Raw genomic sequence first — 26479 nt, 5'->3', positions numbered from 1 at the left:
TCCTTACATAGGGCCCAATCCTGTATGCTGGACAGTGTGTGAGATAAAATAAAGCAATTTGAGTGAAGGTGCTGCAAATATGACATTGTATACTATAAACATGATGCACCCAAATCCTGTCAATACTGTAAGCACATATGCGCAGAGGTGCATGGGATGCTAAATACAAATCTGCATGATGGACCCTCCTCTGCTTTATCTCACAGTTGCTTTGACCAATTTACATCACACATGTTTCCACTACTAATAGATTTGGTCTAGAGATTTCCACAAGAGTTTTACTTGCTTATATCATGCTGAATTAAGCCTTCTGTCTCAGAATTCTGGGCATATCTGCGAATGTGTGTACTTTTTCAGTAGATCTGATGCAGCGTTTTGGCCTTATAATAGCTTTTCTCTATGCTATACATCTCAACTTGAATTAAGAAGTAGATTTTTCATTCTACAGGGGTCTAAAGTGCAAACTGACATTGACTCTGATGACCAATGTAACTTGTAACCAGTATTTCAACTTGAAGAGACTTTTTCAAAACAATGTAAGGAAGATGCATTTAGAAACACCATTAGCTCTCACAAAAGCAGCTTCTTCAGTTTTGATAATGTACTTCCTACTGGGTACATTTTCAAACTGGGATATGGAAAGATTTAGTGCACAATGGCCGTGGATGTTAATGGGACTTAGTGGAATACATCTCCAAACAGATCTGAAAATGTATTTCTAGATCTTTCACTCTAGGGTTAGTAGGGGTTATTTAAGTTCGTTGCCTCATAAATATCACTGGAATGTGATGACAGACACATTAAGAAATGACATAAATGCAGTACAAGTGTCAGCTGCCCTTAAGCAGATTTTTGGGAGTGAGAGAGAGAGAAAGAGAAAGATACTAACCTGAATGAGCATCCAGCTAAACTGGCAAAGGTAAAGGTAATGTGTAATAGATCCCAGGGCAGAGCAGCTTTCCTCTGAGAGCTCCTGACTTATGTAAGCTGAGGCAAGAAATGAAATCTGTAAGAGAGACAAATGTATACATATTGGAACCAATCAACATTAATTTAATAATATTAAGTAAATCTGCAAGTTTAATTTCAGTTGGGATAAAAGCCAGAACGATTTACAATAATTTACCACTCAATTCAGAAACTAATTAGTAATGCAATGTGATGCTTTGGGATAAATGTATTTAATGTTCATCCTGAGGTGAAATTCTAGCTCAACTGAAATCAACAGAACTCCCATTGACTCAGTATCATAAGTCTGACCTATTTTGTAAGCATGTTAATGGACTTTTGTCGTTTCTTGACTTGCATGTTATATCACATTTGTAGAAAACCCTGACAATGAAAAATGTCTCAAAGTGGTTCTGCTTACGACGGATTTGAACTTTATGTAGTTGGAACCCTGCCTCATTTCCTGCCAGCTCACCATATAAAGTTCAAATCCGTTGTAAACAGAACAATTTTGTGATATAACATGCATCAAATATATTTGCATTTCACTTCCCTGTTGAAAAATGTCTAGATAACATACCCTGCACATTTCATCGTGTTATCTTTTATATTCTCAAAACAGCACATGAAATGTATTTATAAACCTAACTTACAGTACACTCACTCCCCTCTCTTGCCCCAAAAGCATTTGTTATGAAATCTGGACACAAGGAAAAATCATGTCCTGTACTGTGCTGTTGCATTAGTGGGTGAAAAGGGTGTCAAGTAGGACAAGATTGCAACTTAGAGCTCAAAACAGCAGTAGGTTGGGTACCAGCTATACCACCCTACCAAGTGCACCAAGCTCAAAGGAGTCGTATGCTGGCCTGAAAAATAATCAGTCCTTTGCCTATATGTTGCAGTGTGTAACAGGTGTTAGGGTGGGTTATAAGGTACTTTTACGGAACAGTAAGCTGTGCTTTCCCATGCTGATTGGAGGATCCTATCCTAGACACCAGATGGCTGTGCTTCCTTTCCCACTCTGGCATGACTCTTTAACAGAGGCATTATTATTCTTAGAACTTTTATTTTCCATTATTTGTTTTTAAGAACTAGCGCCGCAAAACCAAACCAAAAAATCTAAAAGAAAAAGAAATCGTGTTAAAATGTGAGTTGGATCTCAGTAAGTTCAGAACTGGCTCCTGTAAATCCCACTACAGATATAATACTTCTACTAAACACATTATCTAAAAAGATCCAATCATTCACAAATAATGCAGAATAGGCTAAATCTACCATTTATGTAGTTAACCTACTGAATTTGTGAAGTGAAAAAGGTATGTTTTATTTGACAAAGAAAGCTATGTCTTTGGAAAATAAGAGGTACTACTGATGAGATGACTTCTTAATATAAATTTGTGTACATATACATGATATAAAGTCTGTCTCAAAATAAAATAAATTAATAGAAGTTATAATGTAGGTCAGGGTAGATAGTGGTTTTGTGTTTGATGACACCTCTCGGAAAAAAATGTTCATAAGTTTGACAATATGTTACTGGACAACTCCTACTTAGTCTCATTACTGAAAAAAATATAGCCCTTTTACTTTACTTTGGACAAAGTCATGCAGACAAGTACATTACAGTATTGCATTACAGTTGATCTATACTTCGCACATGGACATTGCCATTTGATAATGAAAAAGGACAGGTAGTCACTAGACCAAAATTTAATTGTAAGGTGCCATATGTTGCTTCAGAGAAATAAAGCATTTTTCAGACAACTTTGTTACATTTTGTATCCTGCGCAGACTGCATGAAGGCTCTGTTGGAATATAACCATAGAAAGCCATTGGTTATGTTGTTAACACTGAGCATAGGTGATATTTTGAAACATTAGAGAAAAATATACTCTATATACTATCGTCTACCAAATGCTGGCAATACTGGAATATGTAGCTTTATCTATTTGTAACATAATAAGATGTCTTTAAAAGAGAGCACAGACCTCTTCCTCCTACAATCCTACTGCTTCTGAAGCAAATAAGAGAAGCACACTAAAACCAGCTTTGCCTCCCACCCCGCATCCAACATCATCCCTTAGGGCATGCTCCCTTATGCATTCTGTGCTGTGCTCATTTTTTAAAACAGATACAATGGGCAACCTTTATAACAATGAACCCATTACTCTAAAAAGCCAAAGCTGTACAATGTATTGGAATAATGTCCAGACTGTCTCTCTCTTTTATGGCATTTTTTAAAATTCATATTGAATATATCCCATACGATTCCCATAGCCTCAGAGTTTTCTTTAGGGATAATCCAGTTTAAAATCTCCATTTGGGAATAGATTTTGCTTTTTACCCCAATAGTTCCAAATTTCTTTTCAGTAACACACACTCCACTGTGGAGCAGCTCCGTTTGTGAATGGACTTGGAACTCTAATCTGCAGACTTTATTCTATGAATATTAAAAACTGCAGCAGTGTATGCTTCTCCACCGGGCCCTGTCAAGGCCACCGTGCCCTGTCAAAGGCCATCCGGTTTGGCCTGAAACAGCTTCATTTAAGGTTAACTAGTGACTCAAAAGGAAAAGCTGCAAACTGCACCAATTTGTGTGTGATATTTTTTGTGCCATACAGGGGATGAAGCAGAATGCTCGTGAGAACGTATAACTCAGAAAGGGATCAGGACACTTACAAGGTTTTTCTGATATACTGACCAAATAAAAGTAAAAAATAAAAAATACATTCAAATCTTTACTTATTGATGTTGAAGAGAAACAGATCTCTGTCAGGATCCCTGCTTGACAGTCATTTACTTATGTAACAATTGTTTGAACTGATTAAGCAAAAATGGTGGTGATGAAATCATATCACAATATTAAGAAAAATCACCTGGTGATTAAATACAAGGAAATTAGAACCTACTCATTCCAGATCAAAACCTTCATCAGTGTCAAAATACAAATGAATAAAATCAGACACTTCATACAACTGTTCATTTAAAGAGAGACAGACCATTCCCCCTGGTCTTATCCTGGATAAGGAGTTATCCTGATGCATTATTCATACATTAAAAATAATTTTAAAAACAAATCTGAACATTGCATGAGTACAAAAAAAGCACACATAGACACACACAAACAGCCCATGTAAATTCAAATTTAAGGTACAGAATAAGGATTTTTGAATTGTAAAACTATAGTGTACCACTAATTGTTTCCAAAGCTGAATGCGGTGGGCGGGTTGATAATTTGTAACCATATCTCTAATGCCTAATACTGGGGGATGAAATGCTGTCCCCACTGAAGTCAACCAGGAATTCCCACGGTCTTCCATGGGACTAAAATTTCATCCCAGGATCCTGCTTTGAGATCTGTGTACATCTCTGTGTGATTATTTAAAATTAAAAGAAAAGTCTTACTGTGTGGGCAAAAAAAAAAAATCAGACAAATCAATCAGCATGTGTCTACAGCGCATAAAGTTTGCTTTTAGAATCTCTCTTCATGATCACAGTGTTTCTGCTAGAGTTTGGTGAACCTCCCTTCAAGAAAATGAGGCCAGCAGACTTCTGTTTCAGTTAACTACAAGTTTCACTACAGCAGACATGGTCCTTGGTTTTTATTACTTCTAATAATAAAAATACAATCTTCAGAAACAGCTGGTGTTAATTATTTACGATCACTCAGAGCAAGAATTAAAAGAAGATAATTTATTCACACTGCAGTACATTTTTGTAGTTTTACAGCGTGCTACTTAAATTGAGCAATTTAAACACAAGCAGCTTCTAAAAAGAAGGAAAAAATTAAGTCAACTTGTTTTATTCCTTGTAGACCTTTTATAAGCAAGATAGCTACACTGGTTATATACTGTACACTGATAGGAATATCTAATACAAAGCATTTGTATCTATGTTTAACCAAATGGATCTCTGAATTTACATTGAAAATATCTGCAAAGATATACCTTCTAAATCTTCATATAAGAATACTGCTCTAGTTCTCATGCAACGTGAATATCTGATTCCTTAAAATGTATTAGTATGTAGTATACATAGTGTCAGAAAATAAGTGAAGGTGATACATATTCAGGATCTTCACATATTAAAACATTTATTTTATCCCGCACAACTAGTGGAGCAAAAGGTCCTGTAAACTTTGCTCTGGCAATTTCAGGTCCATTTGGACAAATTTGTCCAAATTTGAGTGAGTGGTGCTGTGACCCCATGCGCCAGAGTTGCAGCGTAGTCCCAGTCAGGTTCCGCACCAGCCCTAGGCAGATTCTGCTGCCATAGGCAGCTGCTTCTTGTCCTGATTCCTGAGAATTAACATTTTTGAACCAACTCTAACGAGATGAATGTGATGAAAGACAAGGTTGGTGGTAGGGTTGTTTCTCTATGCTGCTGCCCTTTGGCTTTTTGATGGGAAAGCTTCCCCTTCAACTTTAGCACTTCTTTACCCTCACAGAAGACTGGAGTCCTCCTTTTCTTGATGGGATTCTGAGGAGTTTTATTTTACTCCTTTAACCTTCTCCCTGCATGTCCATCAAACTGAAGCCACAATCTTTCAAGAAAAGAGGACTGGAAATTTTGGAAACGTATCAATGCCACTCATCAACTGGCTAGAGGGTTCCCTGTTGTGTAATACAAGCCATTCCCATCCACCCAGAGACTGAGATGATCTTCAGCTAATTCAGTATAGTCCTCCTATATGACATTACCATCAGATTGGTCAGTTTTACGATTTTTTGCAATAGGGGAGTATCTTGTAGATTAATCTAGTATTTGTCTGGGAAACTGGAAGTTGTTTTAGCCAAGTTGCTTAGGCATTTGACTTGTCTAAGGTGCTAACGAAAAAGCTTACTTACAACTCAGCATAAACAGCAGAAGATTGTATAATATAAAATAAGTAAAGGAGGCTACAACCAATAATTTAGCAATGGCACCTAATTTCATACCCAGTCTGCTCTAGCACATCTTTAGAGAAATCTGATGCAAGTGAGGGTCTACTGATTACATTCAAAAAGCCAAAAAATAAATGTTACATCTCTGTTGCAAACTATGGCTTGATCTAACCATAAGAGACCTGCACAGGACTGAACAAAGAGACGCTAGGAAGGGAACTGAGGGAAGATCATATGGTGGAATCTTCTGGGAGATATCCAGATTAATATTAAACTGTTGAATTGTTTTCAAAAGTTAACTGGAATTTTATATCTGCTGATATTTTATATCACATTTTTTTCTTACTTTTGATTACTATAAAACAATATTCAGATACATAAGGCCCAATGCACAAAGACCTGCCTGTTTATTTTCTAAAACTTCTCCAGAACAAATCCTTGAAAACTGTTGTCCAAAGAACATGTGCATTAAAATTTGAAGATCTGGTTAAAAATGGGGAAAGCCTCTTAGCATTTTGAGCTGCCTAGTTCGCCTGTAGCTAGAGCAGCTCCTGAATGTACACACCTGTATGAAGCGCGGATGACAAAAAAATCAAGACGTGCTCACTATATAGTTATATAAAATTAACTAATTTAAATGGCATGTTGGAAACACCCGAGAAGCTCCTCTAAATTAAAACTGATTAAAGAAAAGGAACTGCAGGACAAAGGGTTACTGAGCAATTTTTTTTTAATCTAGTGGTAACTCATATTGATGTTGCAGTGGAGGGAATGTCAAGTTCAGTCTGTGCCATTGAAAAGGCCCAGTACAGTCTAAAGCAGAACAAGTTGTAAGGGGCCTCCTTATATTCACCTACATATGGCTGAGGCAGAGACGAAGATAAGCCATCTCACCTTACACAATATTGTTTCACAATTATCTTAGTCATCTTTATTGACAGATCCAGCCAAATGGCAGGTAGTTGATAATGTCCAAAAGTACTAGATTGAATCCAATTGCCAAAACCGTTATGCAGATTTCAAAATATCTGAACAGCTGTACAAACACATGGGTGATTAGCCTTACAGTTATCATCTCTGTCCAGAGGCACTTTCTCTTGAAAGTTGGTCAACGGAGAAACAGTCATGTGGGAATGGTTGCTGTAGTCGCCTTCATTTAGTGCTATGTTCTGTTTCATGTGCAAGCTTTTTTCAGACAAGAAGAGTGATTGGGCTCATCCTACTGCTTGAATTACAGAGCATGAGAGTAAGAGTGACTATCAATTTAAAGTTATCTAAAGGTATCTAAAGTTAATCAGCATATTGACACTGAGCTGTCACTTCAGTTTCAAAGAGAGAAGTGGTATAAAAGAATCACTGAAATATAGGACTGGAAGGGACCTAAGAGGTCATCAAGTCCAGCCCCCTACACTTAGGTAGGACCAGCTATACCTAGAGACTGTCACTGTAATGGTTTGTCCAACCTGTTCTTAAAAATTTCCAATGATGGAGATTCCACAACCTTCCTTGGAAACCTACTTAACTATACTTATAGTTAGAACATTTTTCCTAATATCTAACCTAAATCTCTCTTCTCTCTTGCTGCAGATTAAGCCAATTATTGTCCCACCTTCAGCGGACAGAGAATTGATCATAGTCCTCTTTAAAACAGCTCTTAACCTATTTGAAGACTGTTATCGGGTACTCCTCCTACAAACCCATTTCTATTCTCCAGACTAAACATGCCCAATTTTTTAACCTTTCCTCATCGGCCAGGTTTTCTAAACCTTTGTTGCTCTCCTCTGGACTTGTTCCAATTTGTCGGCATCTTTCCTAAAGTGTAGTGCCCAGAACTGGACACAGTACTGTAGTTGAGGCCTCATCAGTGCAAAGTAGACTGGGACAATTACCTCTTGTGTCTAACATACAAGAAACCTGTTATTACAGCCCAGAATGATATTAGCCTTTTTCACAACTGCATCACACTGACTCTCATTCAATTTGTGATCCTCTATAACACCCAGGTCCTTTTCAGAAGTACTGCCACCTAGACAGTTATTCCCCATTTTATTTTGTCATTGTCCATTGGACTTTTCCTTCCAAAATGAAATACTTTTCACTTGTCTTTATTGAATATCATCTTGTTGATTTCAGACCAAATCTCCAATTTGTCAAGATTGTTTTGAATTCCAATCCTGTCTTCTCGAGTGCTTGCAACCCCTCCCAGCTTGGGGTCACTGCAAATTTTATAAGTATACTCTCCATTCCATTATCCACATCACTAATGAAAATACTGTATAGTACCAGAACCGGGACCCCACTAGATAGTTCCTCCCAGTGTGACAGCAATCAATTAATAACTACTCTGAGTATACTCTTTGAAGCAGTTATGCATTCACCTTATAGTAATTTCAGCTAGATCACATTTCCCTAGTTTGCTTATGAGAAGGTCATGTGGGAATGTGTCAAAAGCCTTAGTAAAATAAAGATATATCATGTCTACTACTACCCCTTAATCCATTAGGCCAGTAACCCTGTCAAAAAAGGAAAGCATTTTGGTTTAGCATCATTTGCTCTTGACAAATCTATGCTGGCTACTCCTTATAATTGATTATTCTCTAGGTGCTTACAAATTGATTGTTTAATAATTTGATCCAGTATCTTTCCAAGTATTAAAGTTAGGCTGATTGGCCTATAACTTCCCAGATACTCTTTCTTCCCTTTTTAAAAGACAGGTATTATGTTTGCCCTTCTCCAGTCCTCTGGAATCTCCATGAGTTATTGAAGATAACTGCTAATGTTTTCGAGATTGCGTCAGCTAGTTTCTTAAGTACGGAGCATGAATTTCATCAGGACTTCCCAACTTGAATACATCTAACTTATCTAAATATTCTTTAACCTGTTCTTTCCCTATATTGGCTTGTGTTCCTTCCCTCTGTTGTCAAAATTAATTGTATTGAGTATCTGGTTACCATTAACTTTATTTAATGAAGACTGAAGCAAAATAGGTATCAAACACTTCACCTTTTCTTGATATCATCAATTATTAGCTCTCCCTCCCTGCTAAGTAGATAAACTGTCAGCACTCCTGAACTCCTTTTCCTCTTAGCTTTTCTTCCCATTTTTACCACCATTTCTCTGCATTTGTTACAGTCTGCTTTTTTTGAAGTCCATTGTCCTTATTATGCTACTTTCACTCCTTCCTTTTAGAAAATGAAATTTATCATTTCATGATCACTTTCACCCAAATTGCCTTCCATCTTCAGATTCACAACCAATTTCTCCCTGTTGGTCAGAATCAAGTCTAAGAGGTGCTACAGCAAGTTGAGAAGGTAATGAATTTTTTTGCTGAAGGATGACTCCCATTTCCCTGGGATGATGAAAACACTGGATCTCTTCACAGTTGAATTTTGGGGAGAATTTTAGAGTTAAATTTCCAAATTTGGTAACTTCCTTGCAAGTCATATCAATAAGTTTGGACATGGAAAATCTTATATTTCCTCCACTATCTGTGATGAAATTTTTTTAACTGATGTGGAAGAAAGTGCTACCAGCAATACAAGAGGAAATTTGCACTGCCAAATATTACTCCCTTGCAGTTGACAGTACTCCCAGTATTTCTCATGGATCAGCTACCATTCATTGTTTGTTGTATTAACAAAAGTGGAAATCCTGTTGAACATTTTCTAAAATTTGTGCCAAGTCTTGCAGAGAATGTGCTGTCTACTTTAAACAAACTGGGTATTAATATTTTGGATTGTTGCTGTCAGGCCTATGCCAATGCTGCCAACATGCATTCAGATGCTTATTAGGCATATTAATTCTGTAGGAGATTATGTCCCTTGTGCAGCACATTCTCTGAATTTGTCCAAGCAGTGAATTTTTTTGGCTTCCTCCAATGACTCTACACCTTCTCTGGTGTCTCAATGCACCACTGGAAAATCCTTACTGAGGGCTTTAACGGAAAAGAAAATAATCCTATTTTGATTCTAAAATCTCTGTCTGGCATCCTTTCGTCCTGCCATGCTGAATCCACAAAAGCCCTATGTCACCATTGTGTACATATATGAGAAGCTCTGGATAAAGTCAGCAAAGACACCACTGTATATGGGACTACAAAAACAGAAGCACAGTTTCTGCAAGAAAAGATGGACCTTTCTTGAAACCACATTTATGGCAGAGCTATGGATTCATGTCCTTCAGTGATGTCAACCATTTTAAAAAGCAGATATCCATGTCGGCTTCGCTGTCCAACTCCTGTAGTCACTGGGTGATTGCATCCAAGGAGTCAGTTTGATGAAACTGGAGCATTTCGAAAGTCAAAGGCACCAACTTTATCTCAAGCCTATTACAGTGAAACTCATCAAGTCCCAAAATGAAAACAGTAGGCATGTGAATCCAATACACTGAATGTGGAGCTGCGGGGGGCCAGAAAAGTTTAGAATAGAAACTTTTAATTTAATAACTGAGAGTCTGAAAGGGTCTCTGCAAAATCTTTGAGAAGCCTATAAGGATTTTGGCTTCCCAACCAACTTCAGCAATATGCTTCACAACAAGATGCAGCTGCAGAATGTAGCTTTGGTTGCAAAATATCCATCTGATCTCAAAGTAACTTTTGAAGATGAGTTTGAACAGTATTATTCCTTTGGAAAAATGAAGCTTGCAAATTGCCAATTAACCTATTAAAGCAGTTGAAGTCTTGCCACCTGGAACCCACTTTTCCAGATGTGGGCACCACTCATCATATTTACCTCACATTGCCAGTTACAAATGCTGAAGCAGAATGATCATTCTCCAGGATGAGCAGAACTAAAAGCTATGACTGCTCAATGAGAGAGCAGTCCAAAAGTGACGCCTTTGCCTTAGTGTCCATTGAGAGTGACTTGTCATGAAACCTGAACTACAGTGACATAATAGAAGATTCTACTAGTCTCCAATCTCAGAAGAAGCCCCTGTACCACTGTAGTTAAGGCCATGTTTTTGTTGGGTATTTATATATCAGTTAATTGTTTGGGGCTATATACAACTTTATTCTTATATTCAAATCCTGTTTGCGTTCTAATACTCAAAATACAGTAGCATAAGAACACAAAATCTTTTCTCTGTCCGTGATACTTCTGTATTTTCTGCTGAGAAAGATCTAACTCTGATAATCTCATATTTACAGATTCACATACTCTCTCTAGTTTAAGGAAGAAGCGGGGGAGGGCCCTATTTCCATAATGCAGAGGCCTGCAAAATTCTTTAATCCAGTCCATAGCAGTCAAGCAAGAAGTAGATGGGTTAGAATTTAGAAGTCATAAGAATAGCTATTTGGAATACAGAAATAATAGGAGGAGAATGTAAAGTAAGCAGTAGGAGATATAAGAGGGCATGGTCCATATAAGTGTTTAATTTTTTTGAGTGGAGCATTATAAAAATAAATCCCAAACAAAACAGTGAACAAGGTGGTCAGGATGCAGCATAAAATGGACAGAAATCTCTGCAAGACCTAAAGCAGAACACTCCTCCAAAAGTTGTTGAGATTTTAACCATATTTTTAAAACTGAGACCCTAAACCTACATATTGTGAATACCACAAATAATGTCCAGTAAGAACCACCAAAGGACAATAAACTTTTCTTTTTCAATGGTGCCCATTATACATGTGCAGATATATTTTCGTGAGCGTTACCTGAAGGCTGAGCTTTGAAAATCTGGCCCTTAATAGATAAGAACTTCACTAACTGGTGAAGTTTGATCATCTGAGCTCTCACTTTGTCCTATTTCTGGACTAGACATATCTTCCTTTCAATTTTATTATTAAATAGTGGATTTGTTTTAGTGTTTATTATGACTGCACATTCACATCTCCTCTAAACAGGGAAAGAATTGTCCCATAATTTTGCAGTGAAAATATTTTGAAACTACTGAATTTGCAGCAGTTTGTTGTAAGAATCATTTATTCATTTTATATTTAAATTACATAATCTTCCTTACTTTGGATAGAGAATATGAATGATCTTATTAATGCTAGATTAGCTACATTCGGTCAAGGAAAATATGTAATAGCCATTGAGGATGACAGGCTCCGGCAGATTTAGCTATGTATTAAAGTCTATAGGGAAATAGATTTACCCAAGAGTCATGCTCTTGCCAACTAGAGCCAGCCAATCTTGAGAAGGTTCCAGCCAAACTTTTCAGCATGATGGGAGAATAAAAGCTGAAAAGGCCTTAGAGATCTAAGTATATGTGATACTGTATTAGCTAACTTATATTGAACTCCTTCATAAATACTTGATGTTTGTAGCTTTCAGTGCCATTATGGGTAAATACTAAAATAAGTTCATTATATAATAAGATACGTGAAAGTAAGATAAAGAGTTGACCTAGCAGCCTAGAAGTAACATGAAGTGCTACCACCTGGGGAAAACCAATCTGAGACTCATAATTTAGTCTTATTTCCCAAGAGTGGTGTGGAGGCAGTATGATATCCGCTGCAGAGGAGGAAAGAGGGAACACTCTATAAAGACCCCTGTGCATGATTTTCAAGAGGTTTTAACAGGTTCTGGAGACCGTTGTTCCTCACAGGTCACAATCAAAGAGATGGTCATAACAGCACAGGGACATTCAGGGCCTAGAGGAGAAATAAAACATCTGTTCTTTTTGGAGTTAATGTAGCCCTGAGCATAAATTCTGGATTAATTTGGTATCATTACAAGACCTTGTGGTTTCCTTATTGCTGTGTGAGCTACACAAGCAGATGGAGTCCCTGGAATAACAACACAGGCACAAGTTTAACAAACAACAGAACAATGTGCATTTATTACAGGAAGAGAATATACAAATAGCTCCCATCCTGCTGCTAGTACAAAACAGTTTAGCTTTCTCCTCCAGGCAGAGAGCATGGAGCAACTCTTACACCCCGAACCTCCTTTCAGAATCACTTCTTGAGATAGGGCTCCTTCCTCCCTGGGAGAAGTCGCTCCCTCTAGGAACTGTTTGAGGATGTGCAACACACATACATGCCTAAACAGCAAACTGTGAGACAGTATTCATAATAGCATTGATCTTGGTGAAATACTGTACTTCACTATCCTGGTGACGTGGTATGTATTTTCCCAGGTGCTCAGTTCCTGTTCCACAATAAGAAACCAGTGCTCCAAAAGCTTAAACACAAACACCTTTAGTCGCAAAATTTTACTAACTTAATGGGTCTCCTCGCATAAGTGAAGTTACTCACATAAATAAATCTTTGCAGGAACTGGCTCTAACACAAAATACTACTAGATTTTCTGACAAAAAAAGACAACTGTTTTTTCTTTTATTTCTTTTAATTTATTTCTTGGCTTCAGATTGGGAAGGATTCCTCCACCCTCCCCATATTCATGTATTTCTGCAAAAATATATATTAACTGTTATTACACCAATGTAGTGCAAATAGGGGAAGAAGTAGCAAAGACTGAATTGACTGTGTGGTTCCTTTTGTTGTAATTAATTGCAATGAACAATAACATGCTAAGTGACCTATTAAAAACCCACAATATCCTTGTAGAGCAGCTCTCTTCTGCTTTGATCTTCTTTAAATAGATAAAGCGTTACCCTCCTGGAATTATTTCTTAATAAATCATACCTTTTGCTGTTGTTCTGCAGGTTAGACTAGCACTCAGGTTCTTTTTCTGTTCTGATACTAACTGCCAGACCAAAAATACCCACAAAGGAATCAGTAAAAAATGTGTAGATTTTCTGACAACAGCCTAAGTTCCAAATCAATCTTTCTGGTTAAAGTAACAATCCAATACACAACATGCATTGGAACACAGAAAGAAATGACACAATTTAAAGCAAATATTTAAAATAAGTATAAAATAATTTACTTAGCTAATTTTTAATCTGCATTATTAATACTGAATGGAGGTGAAACACTTTGGAACAGAGATCCATGGTGCATTTGCATGAATGATTTTTTACTAAACCATTTCAGCATAATAGTCATAACCAAATTGGTGCATAATTAGTGGACACTTGAAAAACACCTCACAATAAGTAGGAATCAGCATCAGTTCCTTTGGTTTTAGTTATAACATTAAACATATATATGGTTACTAAAAAAAGTCTTATACTTCATTGTTTATTTTGCTGGTCAATATTTTGCATGAGCATCCTTCTTGTGGTGGGAATCCCCTTCTGGGGCACAGTTTCTCTCACAGTTCTGGCAGAAAAATCTCACAATACCCAGCTTCATAGAAGCTTGGCAGTGTAAGCATTACAAGCTCTGTTATGGGTTCCGGAACCTTTGCTGGGGTCAGTCATACAAAATCGTTGGTAAGGATGATGACTGCACACAGGAAAAAGGACCTGCAGGCTGTTGGTGCTTTATGTGGTGTTGCATGGGTAAGGTATTATTAGAGGCCTCTCCTGCGTTCATGTATATCTAGCTGGCTTGCAGTGGCAATTATTCCTCCACCTTCTTGAGACCAAACTACCTCCAGTCAAAGTGTGAGTAGATCATTATGTATGGAAAATGAGGTAATCAAAAGACTTAGTGATCAGTCTCAATCTACTGGTTGGGAAGGGAATTATATCACAAGCATCTGGTGGGCTATCGAAGACAATTTTATTGAAACAACTGCAGTTTTCGCCTGATATGTGCACTCCTGAATGTATTTAATAGATTCTAAAGACCACTTAAGACCTACAGATAATGCTTTTGGTTGTACTATTATTTTTAACCCAAGAAGCTATGAAAATAGTGGGATTATTTAAAGATTTTAGGTAGCAACAGAATCGGATTCCTTGTAAATTACAAAATATGGTCACAAACATAGTCAATATAATGATCAGTGTCATCTATGATGATACAGTATATTCACGAGGCAGGTTTCTCTCAGCTAAAGGTTCTACAGTGCAAAGAATACAAATAAAAGGCTCCCCTTTTTAGTACTTCTGCATAATACAAAGTCCTTTGACTATTTCATTAACGATAATACTGGCTGTTGGACCCATATCACTGATGTTAAACCAGTAAACAACGTAAGGCCAAATACACTGTTACCAGCAAAATGATAATACCATTCCACTCAAGGAAAGACTTTTTGAGCATCTTACATTAAAATAACCACAAAAATGACATCTGATCTAGCAGCATGAATAATACTAAGAAGTTTCTTAGTATTTTCTGAGTTATGTGCAGATATAAAACACATTTGGGTCTATGCACAAGGCTGGGGAAAAAAATCTGGTTCCCAATACTTTAGAAGTAATTTACAGTCTGTACTGAACAAACATACATATATGTTTGACACAGGCACAGGTTTCAGGATCTTTATCTTTTCGGTGCACCTCTAAAGTAACAGTTGATATCATAAAGGGGACTCATTAAATATTAATGTCAGAAACAGGTGCCAGAGTCTGACTAGAGCATTTATAGAATTCAGTACAGAATTCACTGGGGTCTTTGTTCAGGGGCAAAGACTTATTTGCCTGTTCACCTTCTACTATAGATATGTACTCATTTAGCTGGAATCTGCCCCTTAAGATCTTGTCTCCACAGGAAAATTGACCAGAAAAAAAAGTCCTGCTTTGTGAAGGAAATCATTGGTCCAGAATAAAGTGACATTTATTCTGCAATAGTTATTTTGGTCAATTTCCGCATGTGAACAAGGCCTAAATTCAGTTTGGGGAAGGTAGTTTTTGAAAAATATTTAGTTATCTCACTAGAGGAGCTAGTAAACTGTGAGGAATAGAACAGATCTGGCCGGGGGAATTTGCAGCAGAGCGTCTCCTCTGTTCTTTTACAGGTGTTGCAGGGACGGGGAGGAGCATAGGAGTCATTCCATTGCTAGGAGGGAAGGGCTAGGAGGGAATGGGCAGAGCCACCTTGAGCTGCAGCTGGTTTCTTTCTGCTCCCTTCCCGCCTCCAGTGAGAATGCGATCAGGTCATTGGGGTGGAGGAGTGAGGCGTGAGAGACCTCTGCCTATTTCCGACAGCAGCCATGGCTGTTCTACCCAGGGAAGTGGGGAAAGCAGCTACTCAGAGAGGCCCCTCCCCCAACAGTATTAAAATTGCATGCCTCTCAGCAACCAGGCTTGCTTCTTAAAAGTTTTATTTCCTGGGTCCCAAAGGGACCTGAAGCATGTTAAGCACTACTGATACGGTCTTTCCTCTTGATGGGAGTGCTGATAACTTAGCTGAATATGGTAATCAAATTAGTTTCTATTAAAGTAAAAGGTAACAAATATCAGATATAAGTTGTTGTTTATCCCAACATAGAAAGGAAAGGACATACATTTTTTACATTGTTGGCTTACAGAGTCTTTTGTATTATTATAATACAAACATAAAAGTATTAAATAATTGTGACTCTTCCCCTTCCAATTCGTCTCTAAAACAGTTTGGAAAAATCATCTGATCAAAGTTTTACCTTTGTTGACATCCCTATGTATGTATATTCAATATTATTTTGTGATGTAAAATAGTACATTATTGCATGTTAAACTCATACAAAAACCAGGAGAAATGTCTTACTTCCAAGCTCTAAACATTTGTAGGCACGTATTTTACTGCTGATTATTGCCACAGACAAACCCAGTAGTTTCATATTAACTTTCCATTGAGTTTTTTATGCTAACTTGAAAATGTTAGCTTGTGTAATTTACTAAATGCTGTTATGGAGAAGCCCCAAACAAGAATAAGTTCTTGTTCTTAACTGAGAATGTCAAGGCTCTGGGTAAAACTTTACATGCCTTCTAAGATGTTTTTGCCCATAAGATTTAACATCCAGTTTTCCCCTAAGTATTTATTTTAAGTTCCTTTAAACAATATCAAAAAATATCACACATACAGAGTTTTTTTTGTCATGAACCAACTACTCTCTGTATGTTTCTGTTGTCTGAATTTCTTGCAGCTTGAAAGATTGGCCTGGTAAATTGGTACCAGGGGCAGCCTGGAAGTAAAGTACTACTGTGTATGCAATGTTTAAGGTCTGATTCTGATCATATTTACACTAGTGTAACACTTTGACTTTAAATGAGTTATTTGTAATTTACAATCGTAAACCATAAAAATTAGGCCCTTAAAATGAGTAAAATTGGGGTCTTATCCCATGACAGTATCTGCCTGCTGCATAAGTGCTGAGTATGGCACAAATTAAAAACAAGTTAGGTAATAACTTGGATAACTATTGACAATTTCCAGTTACTTATACAAATGGTTGTTTACCTATTTTATTAAGTGAGCGTAACCAAGGTTTGCTCTCGCAATGATTACTTTTTCATAGCAAGGTGTGATTAAGAATTCGAGCTGGCTGGAACTTTGACATTTTGAATCAGAACAAAAACAATATTTCAAAATTTCCCATGACACAAATTTTTTCAAAAAATAATTTCAGAAAACTTTTGTTTTGAAATTCCAAAAATTCTGAAATTATCTCCTAATTGTATTGTAGTGAACAGTTTGACAGTTTTGACATGATACTTTAACATTTTGATCTAGAAAAGATAAGAATTTCAGTCAATACTAAGTAGCAGCTGCCCTTAATGATTTTAAAAATAAAATAAAATATTTCAACTATTATATTTAGGCTTGGAAGGATTAAATTTTTATTGGTAAATGTCAATTTCACACACACTCACACACGATTTTAAAACATTTCTATCAATAACAGAAATTTACAGATGGACAAAGAAAATTTTTTTTTGAGAACTAGAGTTTAAGGATATTTACTTTGTATATTTTGACATGTGATGTTGAAAATTTGTGTTTTAACAGATATAAAGCTTTAACTTTGAATCTCAACACCTACTATCATTAAATAATTGTCTGGTCCCATCCATAATTTTGCCCAACTGTGAAAATTTAAATAGCTTAGAACTGAAAAACAGGCTTAAACACAACTGTCAATATTATTCTTCAAAATTATGGAAAAGTAAAAACTGAACTCTGCCAAGCCTAATCATATTAGGACATACCAGCAGTACTAGAGATTATTATGCACTACTACTAGTGATGTGTTATGAAATAGTGAAAGAATAGATCAATGGTCAGTAAAAATAAAAACCCATAAAATAGATTCTGAAATAAAATTTAGGAATTCCCCAAAACAAAATTTTCTAAAACAAAAATGCGTTCATTCCTTAAAACAAAAAAGAAAGAAAGGAGGGAAAAAAAGCAAATCCATAATGATGTTTGTTAAAATCAACATTTTTTCAAAAAAGTTTCAATGGAGATTTCTGACCAGCTCTGTTAAGAACAGGGCCATTGTTTACCTACTCATATCTCCGCAGTTATGCTGCAAACAAGAGTTAACATGAATATGCCCAAAAATACCCAATTGTTTAAATCTGGAGTTATCAAAAAAGTACTGCAAAGAGTGAATTATTACATTTTTTTTCTGCACTTTCTCCACATGGAATTTAAGATTGAGAAATTGCCTGACTGTTATGTGCATTAAAGGAAATAGCTGCAGATCCATGCCCCCAATATAGCTTGCAAGCCCCTTCCACTCCTGCACCACTTTTGGGGGTGGAGGGCATTCTGGTGAATAACTTCACAGCATCTCTCATTGGTCTGCCCTTTGCCTATTTGAATAAAACCATTCTCAGCCTCTTAGTCACCTGCCACAGCAAATGAGAATCAGGAGAGCCTGAAGGGGATGTATAGGGGATTACTATCCAGCTTGCCCCCCAATGCCCCCACAACCTCCCCTTTACACCTCCAATGCCATAGAAAGGCTTCCAGCGCACAAACAAAATTGCAAAACCAAACCAGGAGTATCAACTCTGGCCTCTGTATGTTGCTGACAGACTGGCTATCCTAGCGAGGAGAAAAAGGAAAACTCGTGAGGACACGTTTGCAGAACTCATGGCTGAGTCACAGAGGAAAACCAGGCTGGCAGAGAGATGGAAACTGTACATGAAGACTCAGCAGGGGAAAAAATTGCTGCCCCCTCAGGAGATTGTGGCAGCGGCCAGGGAAAGCGTGGTTGTGGGTTCAGACAGCATCACCATAGCAAAGGAAAGCATGGAAAAAGAGGGAGAGAGGTAGCTCATGGAAGCTATCCTGAGCCAGAATTCCCTCCTGCAAAACATGCACCTGCTAGGCCTTAATGGCTGCTCAAACCTCTAAGCAAGTTTCTGCAGTTCAGCCTCCCACCCACCCGTAAGGCTTTCCCCCTTGCCCTCACAAACATTGTGCAAACCACAACATGCAGTTATAATAATTTTTTTTCAGCTGCTTCCAACCTATTCCATAAGCACAGCATCTGCCTTTCAGACAGCTGAATGCACACTGGACTACCATTCTGCAGTTACTGAGGTGATAGTTAAAATGTTCCTTCCGTCTGCCCAAGCAGCCTGTGCATTGCTTCATTAGCTAGGGCATCGGGGTAAGCGGAGTCCCTCAGAAAAACCTAACAAACATCCACACCATTAATCTCTACAGTGGTCCGGGGGCAAACAGTCCTTTCTGCGTTAAGTAAAACAGTGAAAGATCTTCAGAACTACACTGCATTCATATCTGTAAATCTGCTACAGTGGTCCACCAGTCCTTGCAACACCATGGAGAAATACCCCTTTCTGTTGATAAATTCTGCACCTTGCCAAGGAGGTACATGGGTTTCTTCTATACAGTTTGGGAACCCAATGTGTGCAAAGCCATCAATCTCCTGAGCATTACCAACTTCATGACCCAGCTAGACAGCACCTTATCAGCGGCAAGGCAGACCTGCAGTTGCTTTCCCCATGCCAAATTGATTGGGTATCAGCGGGTAATATTCTGGGGTGGTCAGCTTCCCAATGGCAATGGCGACCCATATCTCCACGGGTAGGGGGCATCTGCATGTTGGTATGCTGTCACAGAAGCTCCAGGGTCAGTTCTGCACTGATCTCAAGATAGATAATTTCAGGATGGGGAAGGCTCTCTCAACACAGCTGGTCATCCCAACACTGCAGAACAGTCCTCTCCCACCAATCCATGTTGGTTTCCTGGGCCCAGAAACAGCACTGAATGCTGTGTAGGTGATCCAGGATCTAGTGTCCTCTTGTTGCAGCAGCTCATTGTCCTCCTGTTATCCTTTCTCCTCCCGCTGCCACAGAGTATCCTTCTGCTACTGCCACAGAATATTCTCTTGCTCCGAAATCATCTGCTCAGAGGTGCAATGGGCGAAGTCCAAGGCCAAATTTTTTCCAACTCTGACTGCTGTAATACAGCCCAAGCAACCAGTGCAGAGTCACATTTGTTACCATAATGGCACGGATTATTGCTGCGTACATGCTGTCTGCCAGCAATTCAAAAATGGCACGAGCCAGCCCAGAAAAGCAGCATAGGGTTGAGACAGTGGAAACGTGGGATATATATTTTTTTAAACACACACACCTTGCTTCCCACAATTCACAGCAAAAACAATCCCAGGGTGCATGCTGCTCAGAGACAAAGCAAAGAACCCTGGGATACCCCCAGAAAACACTAGCCCCTCAGTTTGCAGCAAACCACTATTGTGGGTTCACAATGATGCAAACTGAAAATGGGACAGGTTTTCTGTGTATATGCTATGAGTGCGACTCGTGTACTATGAGTTACCTGATACACATCAAAAAGATTCAGATTATACCCTCCCATCCACCCCATGCAGATACACACTAAGTGGTGTTGTGTAATTTCTCAAACTGCACCTCAGAGAGCTTTGCTCAGGAACAACCTTTTGAACATCAGGAGAGATATAATAGCCCTGTTGAGAACTCAGAAAAGCAACACCGTTCATTTTAGAAAATAAAAGAGAGATAGAGGCTCAGAGTACAAGAGAGGTAGACATATTAGAACCTGGAAAAATGACCCCATGCTCTACATTAAGGTCATTAAGACATCTCTGCTGTCATTATAAACTGTTTTCATTCTCTCAAAACCTTTTGGGTGAAAACTTCTAAGGACTGGGCTAACACCTCCCCCAAAAAACAATAATTAAAAGCCATATTGAGTTAGGGAGTATACCTTTCCTGTTTAACAACATTTATCAGTTACTTTAATGCACAAAATTTAAAACTTGCCATATTTCAAAACTCAATATTTCATAAATGGCCAGGACTCAATGAGGAATAATCATTCGGTAAATCTGAAACAAATATTCTAAAATATTAAATTTTTTTATACATGCATAGTATAAATATCTAAAAAACTATTAAGCTCATTTTCTTCAAAATGGGCTTTGTAGAACACACACAGAATTATTAGATTTGGCTTAAATTTTAAATTTCAGTACTGTAACTAACTGCAGCTTTAATACTGAAGTCCCTTGACAATTTAAATTAAACACCGAATATTATTCTCTCATTTAAGCAGTTGTCTTAATAGATTCCTCCTAATAATTTAAGTAACAATGGGGATAATGCTCCCTTTGATATACAAGTCCTGACTCCCATTAACATTCACATGATGTACACATGTCTATGGAAGAATAAATTGCAAAATATGCTGAATGTAGAGCCCAGAGTATAGCAAAGCCAACTCAGACAAATTTTTGCTCTGAGTTACAATCATGTATCATCAGCTGTATGCAGTGTTGTTGTAGCTGTGTCAGTCCCAGAATAGGAAGACCTGAAGAAGAGCTCTGTGTAAGCTTGAAAGCTTGTCTCTTTCACCAACAGAAGTTGGTCCAATGAAAGATATTACCTCGCCCACCTTGTTCTCTATCTCCAGTGAAATTTAACATTAACTGTTTAATTTAAATTGTGAACACTGACTGGCTTGTGAAAATGTGTGCAACCCTTCATTGTGAAGATTACTGTAATATATCCTAAAAAGACCTTGTCCCCAGATCAGGATATCTCACCAGTCAACATCAAGTCACAATTCAAGGAGCTTTAATACCACACAAGTATCATATTACACAGAAACTAAGCAGTCTCCAGCCAGTCATTGTGCAGAGTTGCTGTGCATTACCTTCAAGATATAACACATCTTGTTTGTTCTACTGCTGTGAAATTAAATTCTTCTATAAAAAGAATATTTGCATTAATATTAGGGCTGTCAAGCAATTATAATAATTAATTGTGATTAACTGTGATTAATTGCACTGTTAAACAATAATAGAATACCATTTATTTAAATATCTTTGGATGTTTTCTATGTTTTCAAATATATTGATTTTATTACAACACAGAATACAAAGTGTACAGTGCTCACTTTATATTTATTTTGATTACCAGTATTTGCACTGTAAAAAAAAAATAGTATTTTTCAATTCACCTAATACAAGTACTATAGTGCAATCCCTTTATCATGAAAGTTGAACTTACAAATGTAGAGTTATGTACAAGAAAACTGCATTCAAAAATAAAACAATGTAAAATTTTAGAGCCTGCAAGATCTCTCAGTACTACTTCTTGTTCAGCCAATTGCTCAGACAAACAAGTTTGTTTACATTTGCAGGAGATAATGCTGCCCACTTCTTGTTTACAAGGGAACCAGAAAGTGAGAACAGGCGTTCTCGTGGCACTGTTGTAGCCGGCGTTGCAAGATTTTTATGTGCCAGACGCGCTAAAGATTCATATGTCCCTTCATGCTTCAACCACCATTCCAGGAGATGTGTCCATGCTGATGATGGGTTCTCTTGATAACTATCCAAAGCAGTGTGGACTGGCGCATGTTCATTGTCATTATCTGAGTCAGATGCCACCAGCAGAAGGTTGAGTTTCTTTTTCAGTGGTTTGGGTTCTGTAGTTTCTGCATTGGAGTGTTGCTCTTTTAAGTCTTCTGAAAGCATGCTCCACACATCATCCCTCTCGGATTTTGGAAGGCACTTCAGATTCTTAAACCTTAGGTGAGAGCTATCTTTAGAGATCTCACATTGGTACCTTCTTTGTATTTTTGTAAAATCTGCAGTGAAAGTGTTCTTAAAACAAACAAGATGTGCTGGGTCATCATCCGAGACTGCTATAACATAAAATATATGGAAGAATGCAGGTAAAACAGAGCAGGGGACATACAATTCTCCCCCCAAGGAGTTCAGTCACACATTTAATTTAATGTATTTTTTTTTAATTGAGTGTCATCAGCATGGAAGCATGTCCTCTGGAACATGTGAACATGTCGTCCAGTGGTCGAAGCATGAAGGAGCATATCTAGCACATAAATACCTTGCAATGCCGTCTACAAAAGTGCCATGCAAATGCCTGTTCTCACTTTCTGGTGACATTGTAAATAAGCAGAGGGCAGCATTATCTCCTGTAAATATAAACAAACCTGTTTGTCTTAGCGATTGGCTGAATAAGAAGTAGGACTGAGTGGACTTGTAGCCTCTGAATTTTTATATTGTTTTGTTTGAGTGCAGTTATGTAATAAAAAAAATCTACATTTCTAAATTGCACTTTCATGAGATTGCACTACAGTACTTAGAATCATAGAAGATGAGGGTTGGAAGAGACCTCAGGAGGTCACCAAGTCCAGCCCCCTGCTCAAAGCAGGACCAACCCCAACTAAATCATACTTGTATGAGGTGAATTGAAAAATACTACTTCTTTTGTTTATCATTTTTATAGTGCAAATATTTGTAAACAAAAATAATATACACTTTGATTTCAATTACAACACAATACAATATATATAAAAATGTAGAAAAATATCCATTTTTTTATAAATTCCAATTGGTAGTCTATTGTTTAACACTGCAATTAAAACTGCGATTAATCGCAATGAATTTTTTTTAATTGCAATTAATTTTGAGTTAATTGCATGAGTTAACTGCGATTAAATCAACAGCCCTATTTAATATACAGTAGAACCTCAGCGTTACAACCAGCTTGGAAATGGAGGTTATTCATAACTGAAAAAAATGTTATGATTCTTTCAAAAGTTTACAACGGAACATTGACTTAATACAGCTTTAGAACTTTAATATGCAGAATAAAAATGCTGCTTTTAACATCTTAATTTAAATGAAACAAGCACAGAAACAGTTTCCTTACCTTGTCAAATCTTTCCTTTAAATTTTCCCTTTATTTTTTTTGTAGTTTACTTTAACACAGGATTGAACTGCATTTGCGCTTTTGGGGGGTGGGGGGGGGGGAATCTCTTCTGCTGCCTCCTGATTGCATACTTCTGGTTCCAAACAAGGTGTGTGGCTGACCGGTCAGCTGACTGGTCAGTTCGTAACTCTGAGGTTCTACTGTACCAAAAACTCAATTTCAAAAGCAAGTGTGAAGCAATTGACCATGAAAAGAGGATATTTGGGACCAAATCCTTAGCCACTGAATACAAGGGGCCAAATTCTGACATCACTGGTGTAAGATGAGGTTCTGATCCAATGGCAACACTTACATTCGCTTGCTTGGGGCCCTATTTTGGCTCTATTTTATTTATCGCATTAATATAAATAATTATTTCTGTTACAACTCTTGTAATACAATATTCTCTCTCTCTCTCTCCCTCTGTTAGCAGTGTTAGGAGAGACAATGGAGGCACGTTTGCAATAATGCTATATTCTTTCTTGCGGTTTTGTCATGAGGACTCAACTCAGTAACAGTAGATGGGAAGTCATGAGCAGGGATCCTAGAAAACCATTTGCCAAGGAAAAATGCAGAATGTGTGTTTTTACAGAGAATCTTTAGTTTTTACACTTTGTGAAAAAACACACACATATGCAGTAGAACCCCATTTATCCGAGCTACCAATATTCGGCTCTCCGTATTAACTGAACTGGGGCTGACAATCCAAGCCTTGGGTGGTGGGGCTCGGGCTGACAGCACCAGGCAGAAAGACTCCCTATTATGTCTAGGGAAACGAAAATTCAACATTTAATTTTAAGCCCAGAAAAAATGAAGATTTTTTTTTTCTAAATCAGAGAATTTTGGGTGTTTTTTCATGGAAAACTAAGATCCCTGGTCATGATTCAGAGAGTTAACTTAGAATCAAAGAATATCAGGGTTGGAAGGAGGTCATCTAGTCCAACCCCCTGCTCAAAGCAGGGCCAATCCCCCATTTTTGCCCCAGATTCCTAAATGGCCCCCTCAAGGATTGAACTCACAACCCTGAGTTTACCAGGCCAATGCTCAAACCACTGAGCTATCCTTTCCCCCATGTTTCACAACTGCAGTTTTACTTGCAGAGAACCTCAAAGCATTTCTATACTATTACTTTCATTGAAACGAGTTTAAAGTTATGTAAAAACCAGAATACCTTACCAAGATGATAGAAAATTTAAATTTTTAAACTATGAATGGGTGGAATTCACAATTAAGTTACATGCTATAATCACGTGAGTTTAGTGGAATGAATTCTGCTAAAGATAGAATGCACCCAATATAAGTCAATTCCACTATTTTGCACAGTGCTGTCTCCCATTCTGTGGCAACATTTAACTCTCCATTGTGCCCCCAGGGCTTCTGCAGGCAGAAAAGGAGTAAAATCAGCTGCAAAAGAGATTCCAGTTCAAAGAGGAAAAATAGAGCCATGCTTATAAAGAGCACTGCATAAATTGGAATAGCTTTATATTGCACTTTGGCTTTTTTAAGATAAATACTTCACAAAGAATGGTGAATATAAAATAATTAATTAGCTACAATTGTCTCTCAAAGGATATAAACTAGGATGGAATTCACAGTAGATTGAGATAGATACGCATGCATATAAAATATCTATCTATCTGTCTATTCAAACTGTAAGAGTCATAAGTCCTGCCAATTAGTATGCCTATATATATTGCCGAGAAACAATGCAGGACTGTTTATCACAGGAATTTTTTTGGCAGAACCTCAACATGTGTGATATATCTGCGATGTGAAAAGAAAAATTCCATTCTTTAAGTAGAGATGGGCCCAGAACTTGAAGACTTTTAACTCAGTCAGACTTTGCAAATGGTTCCCAAACTAAAGTGCCACAAAACTTAGGGATATCTAGATCCCAATATTCTAAACATGTTGCAGACCTCTCTTAAATAGGGGTGGGGTGGAGCAGAGGTCGAGCACCCTCCCGGCAACTCATAAAGATGGCACCTATGCAAAAAAAAGTGATGAATTTTTCATGGAACATTTTACAAAATATTTCCCCATTTTTGACTAGTTCAATTTAAATACTTCAATGAGAGCAGAGCTCTTTTGAAAGTCTGTCCATTTCTGTGTGTTAAGCTCTTTTAAAAATTTGGCTGAAGATATTTCCATTGCTGTGAAGGTAATATCTGAAATAGAGAGGACGGTGGGGCACAACTGAAAGTAAAATCTATAGTTCATACACAGGTTGAATTATGAGGTTGGCCCAAGGCCAAAAGATGGACCTCCTGGGCCCTGTGATTCAGATTTGAGAAACAGAGAATCAAAGGAAGGCTACAGATTATTTTGGAGGGTGAGGGAACGAAGAACTGTCATGTTGGGGATGAAAGGGGAACAGAACTGGATAACTCTGTTGTAAGATGTAGAGGGGATATGGGCAGGGTTTCTTATCCAGTTCATCTGAAATTTAGATAACATTCATAATTAATTTCAAGTTAAGATTAAGGGAAAGAGCATTGTCTAGTGGCTAGACCACAGGACGGGGAGTCAGAACCTCCAGGTTTTATCTTCAGCTCTGCTACTAACTCATAATCACTTGGTCAAAGTTTTTAAAAGTGGCCTCTACTTATGGATGTTTCACCTTTTGGGCAACCAACTTGCGCCGCTTGGGGCCTGATTTTCAGAGAAGTTGAGCACCCACAACTGTGACTGAA

At 37.7% G+C, this 26479-nt stretch overlaps 1 protein-coding gene across 1 annotated transcript in view; it reads right to left on the bottom strand.

Annotated features, from left to right (window-relative positions):
- ADGRV1 (adhesion G protein-coupled receptor V1) overlaps positions 1-26479 on the bottom strand; it is a 420452-nt gene that overhangs the window by 120152 nt on the left and 273821 nt on the right. Inside the window, exon 85 of the mRNA XM_077818015.1 lies at positions 890-1006. Coding sequence (XP_077674141.1) covers positions 890-1006 — 117 coding nt within the window. The remainder of the gene's footprint in view (positions 1-889; positions 1007-26479) is intronic.

This window comes from Eretmochelys imbricata, chromosome 5 (genome assembly GCF_965152235.1).
Source record: "Eretmochelys imbricata isolate rEreImb1 chromosome 5, rEreImb1.hap1, whole genome shotgun sequence".
Classification (NCBI taxonomy): domain Eukaryota; kingdom Metazoa; phylum Chordata; order Testudines; family Cheloniidae; genus Eretmochelys; species Eretmochelys imbricata.
This window is presented reverse-complemented; position numbering and strand designations above follow the sequence as displayed.